The sequence below is a fragment of the Mesoplodon densirostris genome, chromosome X, assembly GCF_025265405.1.
Source record: "Mesoplodon densirostris isolate mMesDen1 chromosome X, mMesDen1 primary haplotype, whole genome shotgun sequence".
Classification (NCBI taxonomy): domain Eukaryota; kingdom Metazoa; phylum Chordata; class Mammalia; order Artiodactyla; family Ziphiidae; genus Mesoplodon; species Mesoplodon densirostris.
This window is the reverse complement of record NC_082681.1, coordinates 51,930,978-51,945,174: the sequence shown is the minus strand read 5'-3', so window position 1 is coordinate 51,945,174 and position 14,197 is coordinate 51,930,978. Positions and strand designations below refer to the sequence as shown.

The window sequence follows — 14,197 nt, the reverse complement described above, 5'->3', positions numbered from 1 at the left end:
GAAAGAATTCCCCCATTCCAACTCCAATTTTAATTATTAATTTCCTTACTAGCCTGAAGGTACAAGTTATACCTCTCCCTATCCAACTTCTTACTATAAACTATACAATAAAAAGAGTCTGATCTCTAGGAGAATGCTAAGCATATGCTATTTCATAGCAAGGAATGCAATCCTTTCACAGGGAATAGTTCATGTAAACAGGGACTTTTTAAAAATGAGAGTCAAGACCTCAGTTTTATATTTCATATCTAAAACTGTACTCCAAGTAGAAATATGGGGCTTAACTTTTTTAGTGGAAAACAACCATCCCAGATTTTCCAAAAGTTAAACACAATGATTTTAGAGGAAAACACTATTTATTGTGTAAAAGATTTATATTTATTAATCAAAGGCACAAAACAAAACTAAGACTATTAAAAGTTAACCTTAATGTTGACAATTCTTATCAACCTGGTAAGGAAATACCAGCTAAAGCTAATGAAGATGAGTTGCTTTAAATTCCTAAGGAGAATACAATAACTCTTGACACCATTAAGTAATAATTAGAACTTTTCAAACAATAGGGGAAATATAAATGTTAGTATAAATACCTAAATTTCGAGGCAAAGAAATGTAAAGTGTTAACTGTGTTGCAACCTGGTGTATCACAGAGGACTGGTAGTGCCTTTTATAGTCTTGGGTGCCTTAGAGGTCAGAGACCGTCGTTACTACCGTTTGGCAACTCTAATGATGGGTGTTATTCAACTATTGGCTGGAATTAAATTATGCAATGTGACTCTCTGCCTATCAGCAGAACAGAGACTAATGAAAATATTTTAACTTCTTGATGCAAATTATACAATCACACCAGATAACCCTGGCTGGGAAAAGGTCCAGTTTGGAGGGATCAATTTTCGATCACACTACATTGACAGCAAACTCACAGTGACTTTCAAAAGCCACACACTGAGAAAAAAAAAAGTCAAGAGGAACACAGTATTGCTTCATTTACAATTTACTAAGCTCTTCCAGTGTTTCAGAGTGACACGGGGATTTCAACTATCTAACATGAATGGGACAAAAGGTGGACTTCAAACATATCAAGCAAATGTCTTGATCGAATCAGACTACTGGTATAGTTTTTCAATCTATCTGTAAGAAATGTCAGTCTTCCATCCAGGCGATCTTGTAATTCACAGGGTTGGGGGTGGGGATGTTAAAATCCTAAAATTAAAGAAAAAAAGTTAATTTACTTATAACCCAAATTTCAATATCTGTATTCCTTTCCACACATTTTAATCCAGTCTGCTAATGAAGACCTTCATGTGTTCCCAGTCAGTGGCTCAATTCAAATGTGAAGGGTGCCCCAGGGATTAATTCAGCCAGCTACAGTTCTCACGTTTTACCATTCAAATACTGAAGTTATTGAAGCACATGTTTCTCCAGAATCTAGTTAAGCTAGATGAGTTTATGGCTCTAGTAACAGTCCACCAGAGGACTGCAATAAATGAGAATTAGGTAAAAGACCAGGGGAAAATGCCGATATTGACCAAGAGCAGAGTGTACTTGCCAGGTCACTATTGGGATTCTTCACTTCTCTACACTAGGTCCAAATCTGTTAGAAAGGGGACCACTTAGGATCTTTAGGCTGACATGTGCAGGTAAACCCAGAGAGGCCCTTCTGTCCTTTTTGGCCATGACTTGTACTGAGAGACAAGTGCCTATGCAGGGTTACACAGTAACAATAAAATTTGAATGCACTGCTGGACATGACCTTCTTGGCAAACTCAGTCCATCCATCACATGTATAGGCTGGAGTAAATACTAACACTGAGAGGACGGAGGATCAAAATGAACATACCTTAAAGTTGGAGAGGAATAGGCCCGTATTATGCTGGTTACACTATCTCATACTGGTTATTTGTTATGGCGCGAGAGAGGCAGTAGGCTAGAAAGATTCCAATCAGCTGGAAACAAAATACAAGCAAAATTAAACACACATACACACAAAGCTCAAAGACCTCAGGATACAGGTATATTCTCCTTTCACTTCTAATTCACTACCAATTTCCTTAAGTTTTTTTCTAGAATAAGCATATAAGTGAAGTCTAACTACTACTGTGATCGGAATTTCACAACCACCACTGACAAAAATCACTCAGGAAAATCTTGAAGTTTGGGGAAACTTTCCTTACTCTTCCTCTCAGTTATCAGAGCAAAAAGGATATGGCTTAGAATATGCATCTCATCAAGTAAAATCTCCATCTATCAAGGCAGAGATTCTCTTGGAGGATTCTAAAACAGTGCTGTGATGATGAAAATATTCTGTAATACCTGTTCTGTCCAACACGGTGGCCACTAGCCACGTAACTTTTGAAAGGTGGCTAGCGGCTATTAGTGCAGATTCAGACAGACTTAGCAGGGCAGGTCTTAGAGAACTCTGTAGTTGTGGGAAAACATAAGATGCAAGACAACCAAAAATTGGAATGAAAAGAGCAAAACTACTACATCTCTACTGTGATGAGCAACTGAGAGTTTTGTGAAAATATGACTTCTCTAAAAATGCCCTTGCTAACCAGCGCCCTGAAGCAAAAACTGAAGCCTTCAAAGTGGAAATCTTGTAGCTTACACTTAACAAGAGTGATGAAACATTTCCTAACTACAAGGACTTACCTGGAAGCAAGCAACTCCAAAAGAAATTCCCGCAACAACTCCCATTTCTGACTCTATAATGGTCATCACCTTTATAAAACAACCCTGATGGAAGAGAAAAAAAAAAAACATTAAGTACAGCTCAAACCATAATAAATACTTTGATCACACATCTCTGCGAAAGATGAGCTACCTTAGCCTTTGATTGTTCTTTTATTAAAATTTATTCTTTCATAACAAATCCTGTCTCCTTTGAGGAACACAGGTTCCACCTTTTGGATTATGCATAAGTGTGAAATCAAGTCACCAATTTTCTGAGCTTCAGTTTCCTCATTTATTCAATGAGAATAACACCTGCTCTGCCCTATTTCAGATTACATGTATTGTGAGTAAAAATTAAATTCTTTTTTTACTCCTTACTTCATTGTTTACTTTATCTGCATCTCTCTGAGGAGAACAACCTTCAAGTTTACAGCAGCTCTTGGGAAATCCTTTTTCTGAGTAATAATTAGCATCCTTCCAATCTCTATAGTCGGTGACACCACAACAACGCAACTGAAAAAAAATCCAACGGAAGCATTTATAGTTCATATTACCACTTTGTAGTCAAACAATTAAACCATCATCTTAGATTATACTTGGTGATCTCTAGCTTAAGACATATTTTAGGGCCTCCCTGGTGGCGCAAGTGGTTAAGAGTCCGCCTGCCGATGCAGGGGATACGGGTTCGTGCCCCGGTCTGGGAGGATCCCATATGCCGCGGAGCGGCTGGGCCCGTGAGCCATGGCCGCTGGGCCTGCGCATCCGGAGCCTGTGCTCCGCAACGGGAGAGGCCACAACAGTGAGAGGCCCACATACCGCAAAAAAAAGAAAAAAAAAAAAAAAGACATATTTTAAAGCAGCTGTTCTCTATTGGCATTATAATTCATGAGATTAGCACTTTGGGACTGGCCTTACTTTCACTGCTACAGTACAAATGGACAACGTCTGGTAGGCAGGGCCCTATCCTCTTCTCTGAGGGAATAAGGAATGTGTTCCCCTCTTGAGAAGCCACCACCTATGACCACTTACCGTATTTTGGATCTTGTCTACTGCATCGCTTCTATAATCTCCCGTAGCGTTATATTGCTTTAAAGCTTTCTCATAATTATTCTTAAAGCTGTTCTTAATCTACAGCAAAGAAACACAAGGCCAGTAAACAAAGATTTTAGAATGTCCTTTTGGTTTCTAGGTCAAATAAGAAATTCCCACATCTGACCAATGGTCCTATCTTTGATAGCAGCAATGTGTATGGTAATTAACTTCTATGGTCCAATCCTGTCTTCTAAGCAATGTAAGTTTAGCTAAGGGGATTCCTAAGCAAAACATTCCAGTAAAAGATGATAACGACTAGACGTTCAAAGTGCTATGGGAACATATATTTATTCAAGTGGCAGCTTCCTTCTGCTGTATCTCCTCCCACCCTCAATCTTTCTTCACTTTCAACTGAGTACACATTTGATGCCTATGGGATTTTTAAGCTACACAATCTCACTCTGGGAGAATGCACTACCACTTTGCACTACCACTCTCATTGATGAGCCTTCAGTACTCATTGAATGACTTCCTAACCCCAGATTTATTAAGGTTTTGATGAGTGGAGAAGGTATCAATTTTGTGTTATCAATTTTGTGCTTTAAATATTTTCCTATCGCTAAAGTTATAAATTGTACTATGTACACTTTAATAGGTACTTATACACAGAAAAATGACTGCAAATACAAATAATTATGGGTACCTTCAATTTTCTTCTGGTGACTATCAGTCTTTACCAAAAAAGTGGGCTAGGTTTTTTTTTTTTTTACCAGAAAGTTATTACTGTCAGCTACAGGTTGAAAAAGTCAGCTTTAAACACAGCTGTAAGTGATTTTTTAAACTAGTGAAAGCTGTCGCTTAACTCTATTACTTAAATTTATCCAGCTTTATCTCTTAGAGGATAAATTTTCACATATTAAGGTTCCCAAACTCAGGCTTACCTCATGTCTGAAAACAAATCCTACGATGGCAGCGACCAGTTCAACCAAAAAAATTAGAGTCAGAAACATTGCATACTGCAGGATAAAAAGAAAGGTCCAAGTCAGTTTATACATCACAGCTGCAAAGGGAGTCAATGTTCAGCACGTTTTTATGGAAAAGGGCAGGGAAAACACAAAGGTGGGAATTGGCAGCTACACTGTTACTTGCTAAGTTTTCATAAGGAAGAGGAAAAATCAAAAAGGGCCATGCCTAGTTCCAAGAAACAAAGCCTACAACATATAAGCCTTTTCAAAAACCAACAACCAATTCTAAGAAAGCAAGGACTCACCAGTTTTAGCATCCATGCAGAAGCTCGGCAGGTAGCAAAACAGCCGAAGGTGCCCAAAAGAATAATGACAGTGCCAGTGCCAATGAGCACGAAGGGGACATTGGTGGCCTTTTCATTTAAAAGGGAAAAATAATTCTCTAGGCTCACCTTGCCCCAAATGCCAACAGCAAGAAGGATAACACCAGTGATCTATGTGGGAAATCAGAGAATTGAGAGTTACACACTGTATACAGCAACATCTTGAAACCACAAACCACTAGGTGTTTAAGAAACAATAGGTGTGAGAATTCATGTAGCAGTCTGTGGCCAAAGAGCTGTGGCTGGGATGTGGTAGACAAGGGGGTGGGGCTGTACACAAGAACAGGCCTTGATAAATCCACACGCTGGATCACTGTGGCCAGGACAAAACCAAGGGGCAGCTAGAGAAGGCACCTTGACAAAATTCTTAAACTTTACCTGTTTTTTTGCCCTAGGGATCAAAACTTAACTGTTTTACACCCGCCTTAGGAAGAAAACCTTTCCGCAGATGGGGGTGGGGGTGGGGGGAGTGTTTCTAAGAGTTCCAGAAACTTTCCCCTTCCCCCCAGTTCAGAGATGAGCACAGGGTACAAAGGGATGGTACACAAAGCAAGCCCAAGGACAGATTGGCGGGAGTGGAGCCATTACCATACTTACCTGCGAAATACTCCCCTCTTATGAAGCAGTGAAAAGAAAAAGACTATTATGCAAGCGAGCCCTCACTGGGGCCGGGAAAGCCTTGCCTCTCCAATGGTCCGGGGACACCCTCTGTTTGCTCTGGGGGGATTCACTCCCTTACTCGCCCCTCGCATCGAATTCCAACGCTAGGCACGTCTGGGTCCCGGCTCAGCCTCTCGGCTGCCGTCGCCCGACACCCCGACCCGCGCGGGCGAGATGCCCGAGCCCGAGCTCGAGCCCCAGCACGTCGTCACCAGCGCCGGGGTCCCAGCAGCGACCGCCGCCCCAGCCCCACCAGCGCCTCCCTCCCCACCTCCGATCCGAGCTCCCTCCTCACGACCCCAGCCCGGGATCCCCTCCCGTCCCCGGGTGTCTCCGTCTCTCACCCAGAAGATGAATGTGTAGATCAAGAGGACGCTCTTGAAACAAGTGATGACCGGTTTGGTCTGCAGCCTCCGAGACGGGGACGCCATGACTAGCCCGAGACCCTGCCCCGCCGCGCCAGGCGATCGGAACAGAGTGAGCGAGGCGCGGAGCCCCCGAGTCTCCCCGGAAAGTGCCGAAAAGTTACGAACGTCTGCGACTGAGAAGAGCCGGAAACACTGTACAGTTTTCTAGAGGGCAAGGTCTGGGAGGCTGTCCGGAAAGTGACGGCAATTTCCGAGCGCCCCCTGCCGAAGGTTGCCGAAAACTCTACACAAAAGGTTCTAGTGTCGGAAATTTCTTAGATCTTCAAAGGGGAGCTTGTTTCATTTTTTCGCTCAAGGAATCTTTCCCGCCCGCCACCCTTCCCCCTGACCTTATAACTCTATCATATTGTTTCTATCACCAGCAGCACCAGCAGCACCAGCAGCGCTTTGAGATTCGGCCTCGCCAGCCCCTGGAGCCCGGAAGGAAAAACAGAAATGGAAAGAGGTTAAAAGTGACCTAATGGGCTCCCCTGGGGCTCCCCTGGTGGCGCAGTGGTTGAGAGTCCGCCTGCCAATGCAGGGGACACGGGTTCGTGTCCCGGTCCAGGAAGATCCCACGTGCCGCGGAGCGGCTGCGCCCGTGAGCCATGGCTGCTGAGCTTGCGCGTCCGGAGCCTGTGCTCCGCAGCGGGAGAGGCCGCAACAGTGAGAGGCCCGCGTACTGAAAAAAAAAAAAAAGAGAAAGAAAGAAAAAAAGTGACCTAAGAATACTTTATGACATAGCAAAATACTCTCAAGATATATATTTCCAAAGAGAAACAAAAGCAGATCGCAGAGCGATACGTCCAGTCACATGTTTTTAGACAAAAACCGAAAGGAAAAGTGCAATTTACCTGAATGGTAGAATTACGCTGATTTGTTTCTCCTGTTTTGTGCCTTTCGATTTTTGAACATTGTTTTATGAGGTGGGGAGGGGGCATAAGAATAATAAGAAATAATCACTTGTACGAATTCCAAACGTAGGGATGAAAGATAATGAATTTTAGAATTTCTCTACAAGAATTTGCCAAGCTCCTTTATCCCTCTCCTCCCTTATCCTCTGAGTAACTTGGGAGTTGAGGAAAAGTGTTTTAAAGTACTTAATCCTGAAATGTAAGTTCAGCTATTAGCTACAAACTTCAAAAAGGGAAGGCACTACAGAGAATACCAGGTAAATGTGACCCCCTTTTAAATGTTAAAACTGAAAGGCACTGTATTATTCCAGCCTTCTGGTTTTTCAGATCAAGAACCAGCTGATCACAAAGAGGCTGAAATCATAGGTCATACAACTAATAGCAAAGCCAAAACTAGAGATAACTGCTTTGCATCATCTCCCCTATTATACAAGCTGTATATGGTATTTGGTGTCTGCTCATCCCCAAGAAATTCTCCCAATTGCTTAGATCTTCCTAGAACTTGAGACCATGTGTTCCTAAGGACTTAAACTGCTTACAGGATGAGAATGAATCACCAGAAAGTTTCCGGTCCCTTATGTCCACAGGCAGCCCAAAGTCAGACTTTGGGATAAAGTGGAATTAAAAAAAAAAAAAAAAGCCCTCTTCACGGTCTCCTAAATACTGGAAACCTCAGGAGAGGGATTTTTTTTTTTTAATCTATTAAGGTCTGGTTTCTCAACTAAAGTATAAGCTCTCTGAGGGAAGAAACTGTGTCGTGTGTGTGTGTGTGTGTGTGTGTGTGTGTGTGTGTGTGTGTTATTTCTAGAGGCGTGGGATTAGAAGACAGTATCAGTTTCCTAACCAACCAATTTACATCATCATTGACACAAGCTTAACATTACAAATGGGCATTTACTGTATTGCTATGACAATAAGTCCTGCATTAGTGAAGAAGAGATGGATACCTAAACTTTTTGCTCAAAACCGTGCTTTAAACATACACCACAGAACCAGAAAACAGGAAAGTTCCATTAACTTGGTCACACAGAGCTTCCCTGTGCTTCAAATATTGACCTAAGACCAGCTCCTATAGCACCATGCCAGATGTCTGAGGTCCAAGAGAGCAACTACTGGAGAATTATTGCACTGCTACACTTTATACTAAAATCTTATCCTAAAATTAGAAAAGCCTAACACATAAATACATGGAGAGAATGGGTAAATGATACATCTATACATCTTGTAAACACTAAGCCAAGGTCATCAGGCATAAGGCAGACATCAACTTTTAAAGTACCACATATGCCATAGCTACAGGAAATGAGGTTGAGGGGGGCTCTAAGTATAATTAAAGCTGTCTCCCTAAACTAGATAGCACTATCTGAGGGGTTCTCATATTAAAACAAAAAAGTATCAGGGAAGTCTTGTTAAATTCTTGTCATCTTAAATGGAAGTTTTATCTGAGGCTTAGGTTTGTACCATGTCCTGAAAGGGATTTTCATTGTGAGCCTGAGAGCAAATAAATACTTCTGTGGCTGAAGAAAAAACAAAATAGTCAAATCAAAAGCCACATCTTATTTCCAAGAATGTGTTGATTTTCCTCCTCTCCCTTCCTCTGTCACTCACAACGCTGCTTTGTTTGAATAGCAGTTGGTGCCAAATTAAACCGAAAGCTGACATGGAATTTAATATTCCTATGGCCACAACACCTTGCACCAGAGCCTCCCACCCTGCTACTCCCCCCCACCCCGCTCTGTTGCCATGCCACCAAACCCAGAAGTTCAGTTTAGTTCAAATTTAGGCCTGGGTCTGGGTCCAAACCCAGACAAAGGGGCGTCTCATCCCATCTAGGCAATTTAACAAGTAATTCTCTAGGTTATAAGATTATTCTTTAAAGTATTAATAATGACTGCAATATTGAACATTGACTATGTACCAACCACCGTTGCTAAGCAATCAACAAGCCTTGCCTCATGCTTACATTACAAAAGACCTTATTGTGAGATGAGGACTACCACTGCCCACATTTTACAGATGAGGAGACAGGTTCAAAGAGGCTAAGTAACTTACCTAGGACTAAGCCCTGGCAACTTCTGTTTCCCTCAGCAGAAATGGGGCCCACTCTGTGATGAGACATGGCTGCCATTGTACATTTAAACACAAACAAGGGCTCTTTGGAGCCCCTGAAGCACAAGAACCTCAATGGTTTCCCCAATTCTGCCTCGTACTTGGGGTTTTTTGTTGAATTTTACTTTTGCCTTCACTCAATAGCCCAATCACCTAGGAGGTAATACTGCGCATCCCAGAGTGGTAGAGAGTTCAATAGTTCTTCTGGTTCAGCCTCTTAATTTCTCCCTCTTTTCTGAGCACAAGAACATGTCTGATGCCGAAAATGTAGGAAAAAAGAAGATACCTTCCTTAAGTATTGTTGCTGCTTATTTTACATTCAATATTTAGTATAGATTTGTGTCCCTTCCCTATTAACTTCTTGTAACTTTCAAGATTAGATTTAAATGTTTCTCTTTGGCATTTAAATGATGCCTCCCCCAGCACATGTATCAACTTATTTCCTACAGCTTTTCCAAAGTGAATTTTCTGTTCCACAATAAACCAGTATGATTATCTTCCCCAATAAATAAGATCGGTTCCCTACTCACTTCCCACTCTCCAAACTCAAAATTCCTGCCCCCCCAACTTAAGGTTCAGCTCAACCCCAACTCAGTGAGAGCGTCCTCCCCGCAACCGCCCACCCCGGCCCACACACATACCTTTTTCTTTAACATCAGTGCTTATACTCTGACTACTCAGGTTAACTCATACCCTTAGTCCATTACTACAGTACCTGCTTTCAGTACCTGCTTTTTCTCTACTTACCTGTCTTACATCCTGTTGTTCAGAAACTACTACGCCCCCTTTTATACTCTCCAGAACCCTAGGACACAATGCTCAGTTGATGAGCTCCTTTGGTGCTCAGCCAACCCTTGTTCAGCTCATTGGTCATAGCTGGTCTCTGAGGCTAACCACTTAGTAGTCACTCACGGTATGATTAAGTTAAATGAAATTAAAAACTAAATGTCTAAGCCATCCCAGTGTCACACTGACATAATCCAGAAAAATTAAGTTGATAATGTCTTGGGACATTACTACTGCTTGTCTTAGGCACCAGTAAAAAGACATTAGGCATTTTGCACAGAATGCATCTTATCTTTTATTCACATAATGATCTTACCATTTTCATTTTCTAATACCTTTTCTAGAATCCCTCCAATTACCTTTGGCTAAGTGCCTATCGTAAAATCTAAAAGCACCTTCTAGGGCTTCCCTGGTGGCGCAGTGGTTGAGAGTCTGCCTGCCGATGCAGGGGACATGGGTTCATGCCCCGGTCCGGGAAGATCCCACATGCCGCGGAGCAGCTGGGCCCATGAGCCATGGTCGCTGAGCCTGCACGTCCGAAGCCTGTGCTCCACCACGGGAGAGGCCACAACAGTGAGAGGCCCGCGTAATGCAAAAAAAAATAATAAATAAAATATAAAATAAATAAAAGCACCCTCTACTTATTTTCTTAAAGTGTCATATTTTATATTACAGCCATCAGATAAACATCATTTAAACACATAATTTAAATATCATCATTTAAACAGATAATTCATAGGTATAGTTTTAAAAATTAGTTTCCTGAATAGAAATATCTTTTTATTCCTCTTGTCTTTTCGGGTTCTCTATGAATCCTTTCTTCCCTTTCCATCCTTGATCTTGCCTCTTTCAAGAAGGCTCATAATATACAGTTTGAGACACAGAGAAATGAGAAATACTCCTAAATGGTATTAAAATTTTCATTTCCATGTCAATTTGTCTTAGTCCACTTTCTAAGAAAATTGTTTCAAGTCTAGGCTTGTTGAGCTTTGCTGAGATCTCAACTAGGCAAGTCGGTTTCCATATCTAATATTTCTTAAAACAATATCTTATTGACTGCTGAGAGGCTTCATATTAAAAGTCTTGAAGTTGAAAATGATACTGAACTTTAAGAACCTTAAAACTTTGTATTTGTATGCATGAATGTTGCCAGTCTTTGTCTTATCTTCCCAACCAAATCATAGGGAAAGGTGTTTTGTTTAACTTTATATCCCCACAGTGTCTAACATAGTGTTACCCACACATAGTAGGTGCTGAAGAAATGTTGGTTTTTTTAAATTGACCCCCCCTGTTTTGAGCAAGGTCTTCATATTACCCATCCCAGTGCTTCATACAAATGCTGCCCCTCTTGTCTCATTTATCCCCTTACTTTGATCTCCCTATGAGTTCCATAATCTCTCCTTCATTTTTTTCTTTAATCTCTCTCTACCACCCCCTCTGCCCTGCTCCTTCCAGCCCTAAGTGGTACATGAGGCTTTATGCAGCATCCTCATCTTAGCACGTGCTGGCCTCTGTGTTTGGTGCTGGGGGAATGAAGAAGACTAAGCCGTGGTCCCACTCACAGGCTAGTAGGGGACAGAGATGAGTCTGAGATGAACAGACTAGGAGAATAGGGGACAGAGATTGTCATATATCAGCAGTGACAATAAGTATGATAAATTCTGTAATTGAGACATGTACAAAGTGATATGATACAAAGGAAGGTGAAGTAAACCAGTTCTGGCTGGGGTGGGCTGAGGGAAGCTTCTCAGCAGCAATGATGGATACGGTCTCAACAGCCCAGGAAAGAAGGGAAAGGGTTACAGGGTAGAGTAAATATATCTGCTCCAAGCTACCACAGTGTGAAAGGAAGAGCAAGAAGTTCAATGTGTCCAGAATGGGGAGTCATGAGGTGAATGTTTAAAACTAGGCTGAGGACATAAGTGAGGTTTGCTTGTGCGGGGTACGGTGTGCCCTGCTAAGAGCTGGGACTATACTCTTTGCCAAGAGGGAGTCCGTGAATGGATTTTTTAGAAAGAAAACAACCCTGGTAGAATTTATTCCTCTGCTCATTCACTAGCTCTCCCTCCTCTCTCTCCATCTCTCTGTCTCTCTTTCTCTCTCTCTCTCTGTGTCACACACACACACACACACACACACACTCATTTAATAGATTCACTACTTCCTAACACATAAGTTTAATGTAAACTCCTATATCTGATTTCAAGGTCCTCACAATCTGGCCCTACTGTATTTATTCAACTTTGTTTCCTACTGCTCCCCTGAACCCATCTCCCCTCTGAGCTAACAATGAGCCCTTGTACATGTCATTTTCCTTGCCTGAGAGCAGACCACAGCCCATGTCTTCCCACAGAGACCTCACAGTGTATTCAATAGCTTTTGGAAATTTATATGGCCTTGTACAATTTTCTAATTGTTTGTGTCCCCCTTCTCTCCCGTAGTAAACATAAACCCTCTGGGAGCTGGAGAGTAAGCTCCGTAAGATCAAGAATCACACAGTTTTTACTCATCACTGTCCTCCAGTTCTTAGCTTATAGTAGATGTCCAATGAAGGTTGGTCCACTAAACACACACAATTGTAGTTAAGAACATTTTTGTTACAGCCACTATAGAGAGCAGTATGGAGGTTCCTTTAAAAACTAAATATAGAACTACCATACGACCCAGCAATCCCACTACTGGGCATATACCCTGAGAAAACCATAATTCAAAAAGAGTCATGAACCAAAATGTGCATTGCAGCTCCATTTACAATAGCCAGGATGTGGAAGCAACCTAAGTATCCATCAACAGATGAATGGATAAAGAAGATGTGGCACATATATACAATGGAGTATTACTCATCCATAAAAAGAAATTAAATTGAGTTATTTGTACTGAGGTGGATGGATCTAGAATCTGTCATACACAGTGAAGTAAGTCAGAAAGAGAAAAATACTATATGCTAACACATATATATGAAATCTAAAAAAAAAATGGCTCTGAAGAACCTAGGGGCAGGACAGGAATAAAGACACAGATGTAGAGAATGGACTTGAGGACACGGGGAAGGGGAAGGGCAAGCTGAGACAAAGTGAGAGTGTGGCATTGACTCTCTATTTTTACATTTGGTATTTTACACTACCAAATGTAAAATAGATAGCTAGTGGGAAGCAGCCACATAGCACAGGGAGGGCAGCTCGGTGATTTGTGACCACCTAGAGGGGTGGGATAGGGAGGGTGGGAGGGAGGGAGATGCAAGGGGGAAGAGATATGGGGACATATGTATATGTATAACTGATTCACTTTGTTGTAAAGCAGAAATTAACACAACAATGTAAAGCAACTATACTCCAATAAAGTTGTTAAAAATAAAAAAGAACATTTTTGTTGAATGTGTGTCTCCTCCAATACATGAGGGCAAGGATTATCTCCATTTTACACACTGATGTCTATCAAGTATTGATACCTCTAATGGTGTGTGGCACATAATAGATGCTCAACAAATATTTGTTTAATTAATTATGGATTAGTATGTCAAGGATTTTGTCCACCATCCTTAACACAGTAGATGTTTGATAAACTTATTAAATGAATGAGGCCAAGACCATGTCTTTGCCTTCTTTATACAATGATCACACTGTTGAACACATGGTAAACACTCATTACTTCATGACTGAGAAGGGGTTACCAGCTTGCTTACACACACAAGGAAGAAATCATTTCTACAGCAGCCAAAAAAATTTCTTCCAGGACAATGCATTTAAAAGGATGGAGGGGCCTCCCTGGTGGCGCAGTGGTTAAGAGTCCGCCTGCCGATGCAGGGGATACGGGTTCGTGCCCCGGTCTGGGAGGATCCCATATGCCGCGGAGTGGCTGGGCCCGTGAGCCATGGCCGCTGGGCCTGCGCATCCGGAGCCTGTGCTCCGCAACGGGAGAGGCCACAACAGTGAGAGGCCCGCATACCACAAAAAGAAAAAAAAAAAAAAAAAAAAAGGATGGAAATTAAACTCTAAGTGGAGGGAAAGTATCAGGAGCTGTTCTGCACTGTGGTAGAACAGTCTCATTATCAGATACTAAAATGAACAAAGCTTGCTTAGTGAAGAGAAACACAGCCCTCCATAAAAGATCACCAGGAAACAGCTTAGCAATAGCTATAACCTTGCCCATGCACAGATAGATCATCTCAATTGGCTTAAACAACCTCCCCCTAAAGCTTCTCTAAGCATCCTTTGTCTCCACTCTTATTACAGGAAATCAGTTTTGATTCTGCAGGCTAGAAGTGCATG

At 41.8% G+C, this 14,197-nt stretch overlaps 1 protein-coding gene across 3 annotated transcripts; it reads right to left on the bottom strand.

Moving 5' to 3' along the window:
* Positions 1-978: 978 nt before the first annotated feature.
* Positions 979-6,608, bottom strand: TSPAN6 (tetraspanin 6). Of its 3 annotated transcripts, none has more exons than XM_060086767.1 (8): positions 6,058-6,608; positions 5,123-5,164; positions 4,647-4,721; positions 3,703-3,801; positions 3,052-3,186; positions 2,653-2,736; positions 1,841-1,946; positions 979-1,203 (listed from the first exon to the last, which is right to left on the bottom strand). In XM_060086767.1, the coding sequence occupies exons 1-7, from the start codon at positions 6,142-6,144 to the stop codon at positions 1,878-1,880; spliced, it is 591 nt and encodes a 196-aa protein (XP_059942750.1). In that variant the 5' UTR covers positions 6,145-6,608; the 3' UTR covers positions 979-1,203; positions 1,841-1,877. The 3 variants fall into 3 exon arrangements, with proteins under 3 accessions (XP_059942750.1, XP_059942749.1, XP_059942751.1); XM_060086766.1 differs by having other exon boundaries at positions 4,976-5,164; positions 6,058-6,463; XM_060086768.1 differs by lacking the exon at positions 5,123-5,164 and having other exon boundaries at positions 6,058-6,460.
* Between the last annotated feature and the right edge of the window lie 7,589 nt (positions 6,609-14,197).

What these genes read in the sequence shown, in the direction of transcription:
- TSPAN6 (XM_060086766.1), bottom strand. Translation starts at nt 6,144, where the DNA reads ATGGCGTCCCCGTCTCGGAGGCTGCAGACCAAACCGGTCATCACTTGT. An exon ending in TCTACACATTCATCTTCTGG is followed by an intron (nt 5,165 to 6,057) that starts GTGAGAGACGGA and finishes TTTCCCACATAG; the next exon opens with ATCACTGGTGTTATCCTTCT. An exon ending in GATTTGTTTTCAGACATGAG is followed by an intron (nt 3,802 to 4,646) that starts GTAAGCCTGAGT and finishes TCTTTGCTGTAG; the next exon opens with ATTAAGAACAGCTTTAAGAA.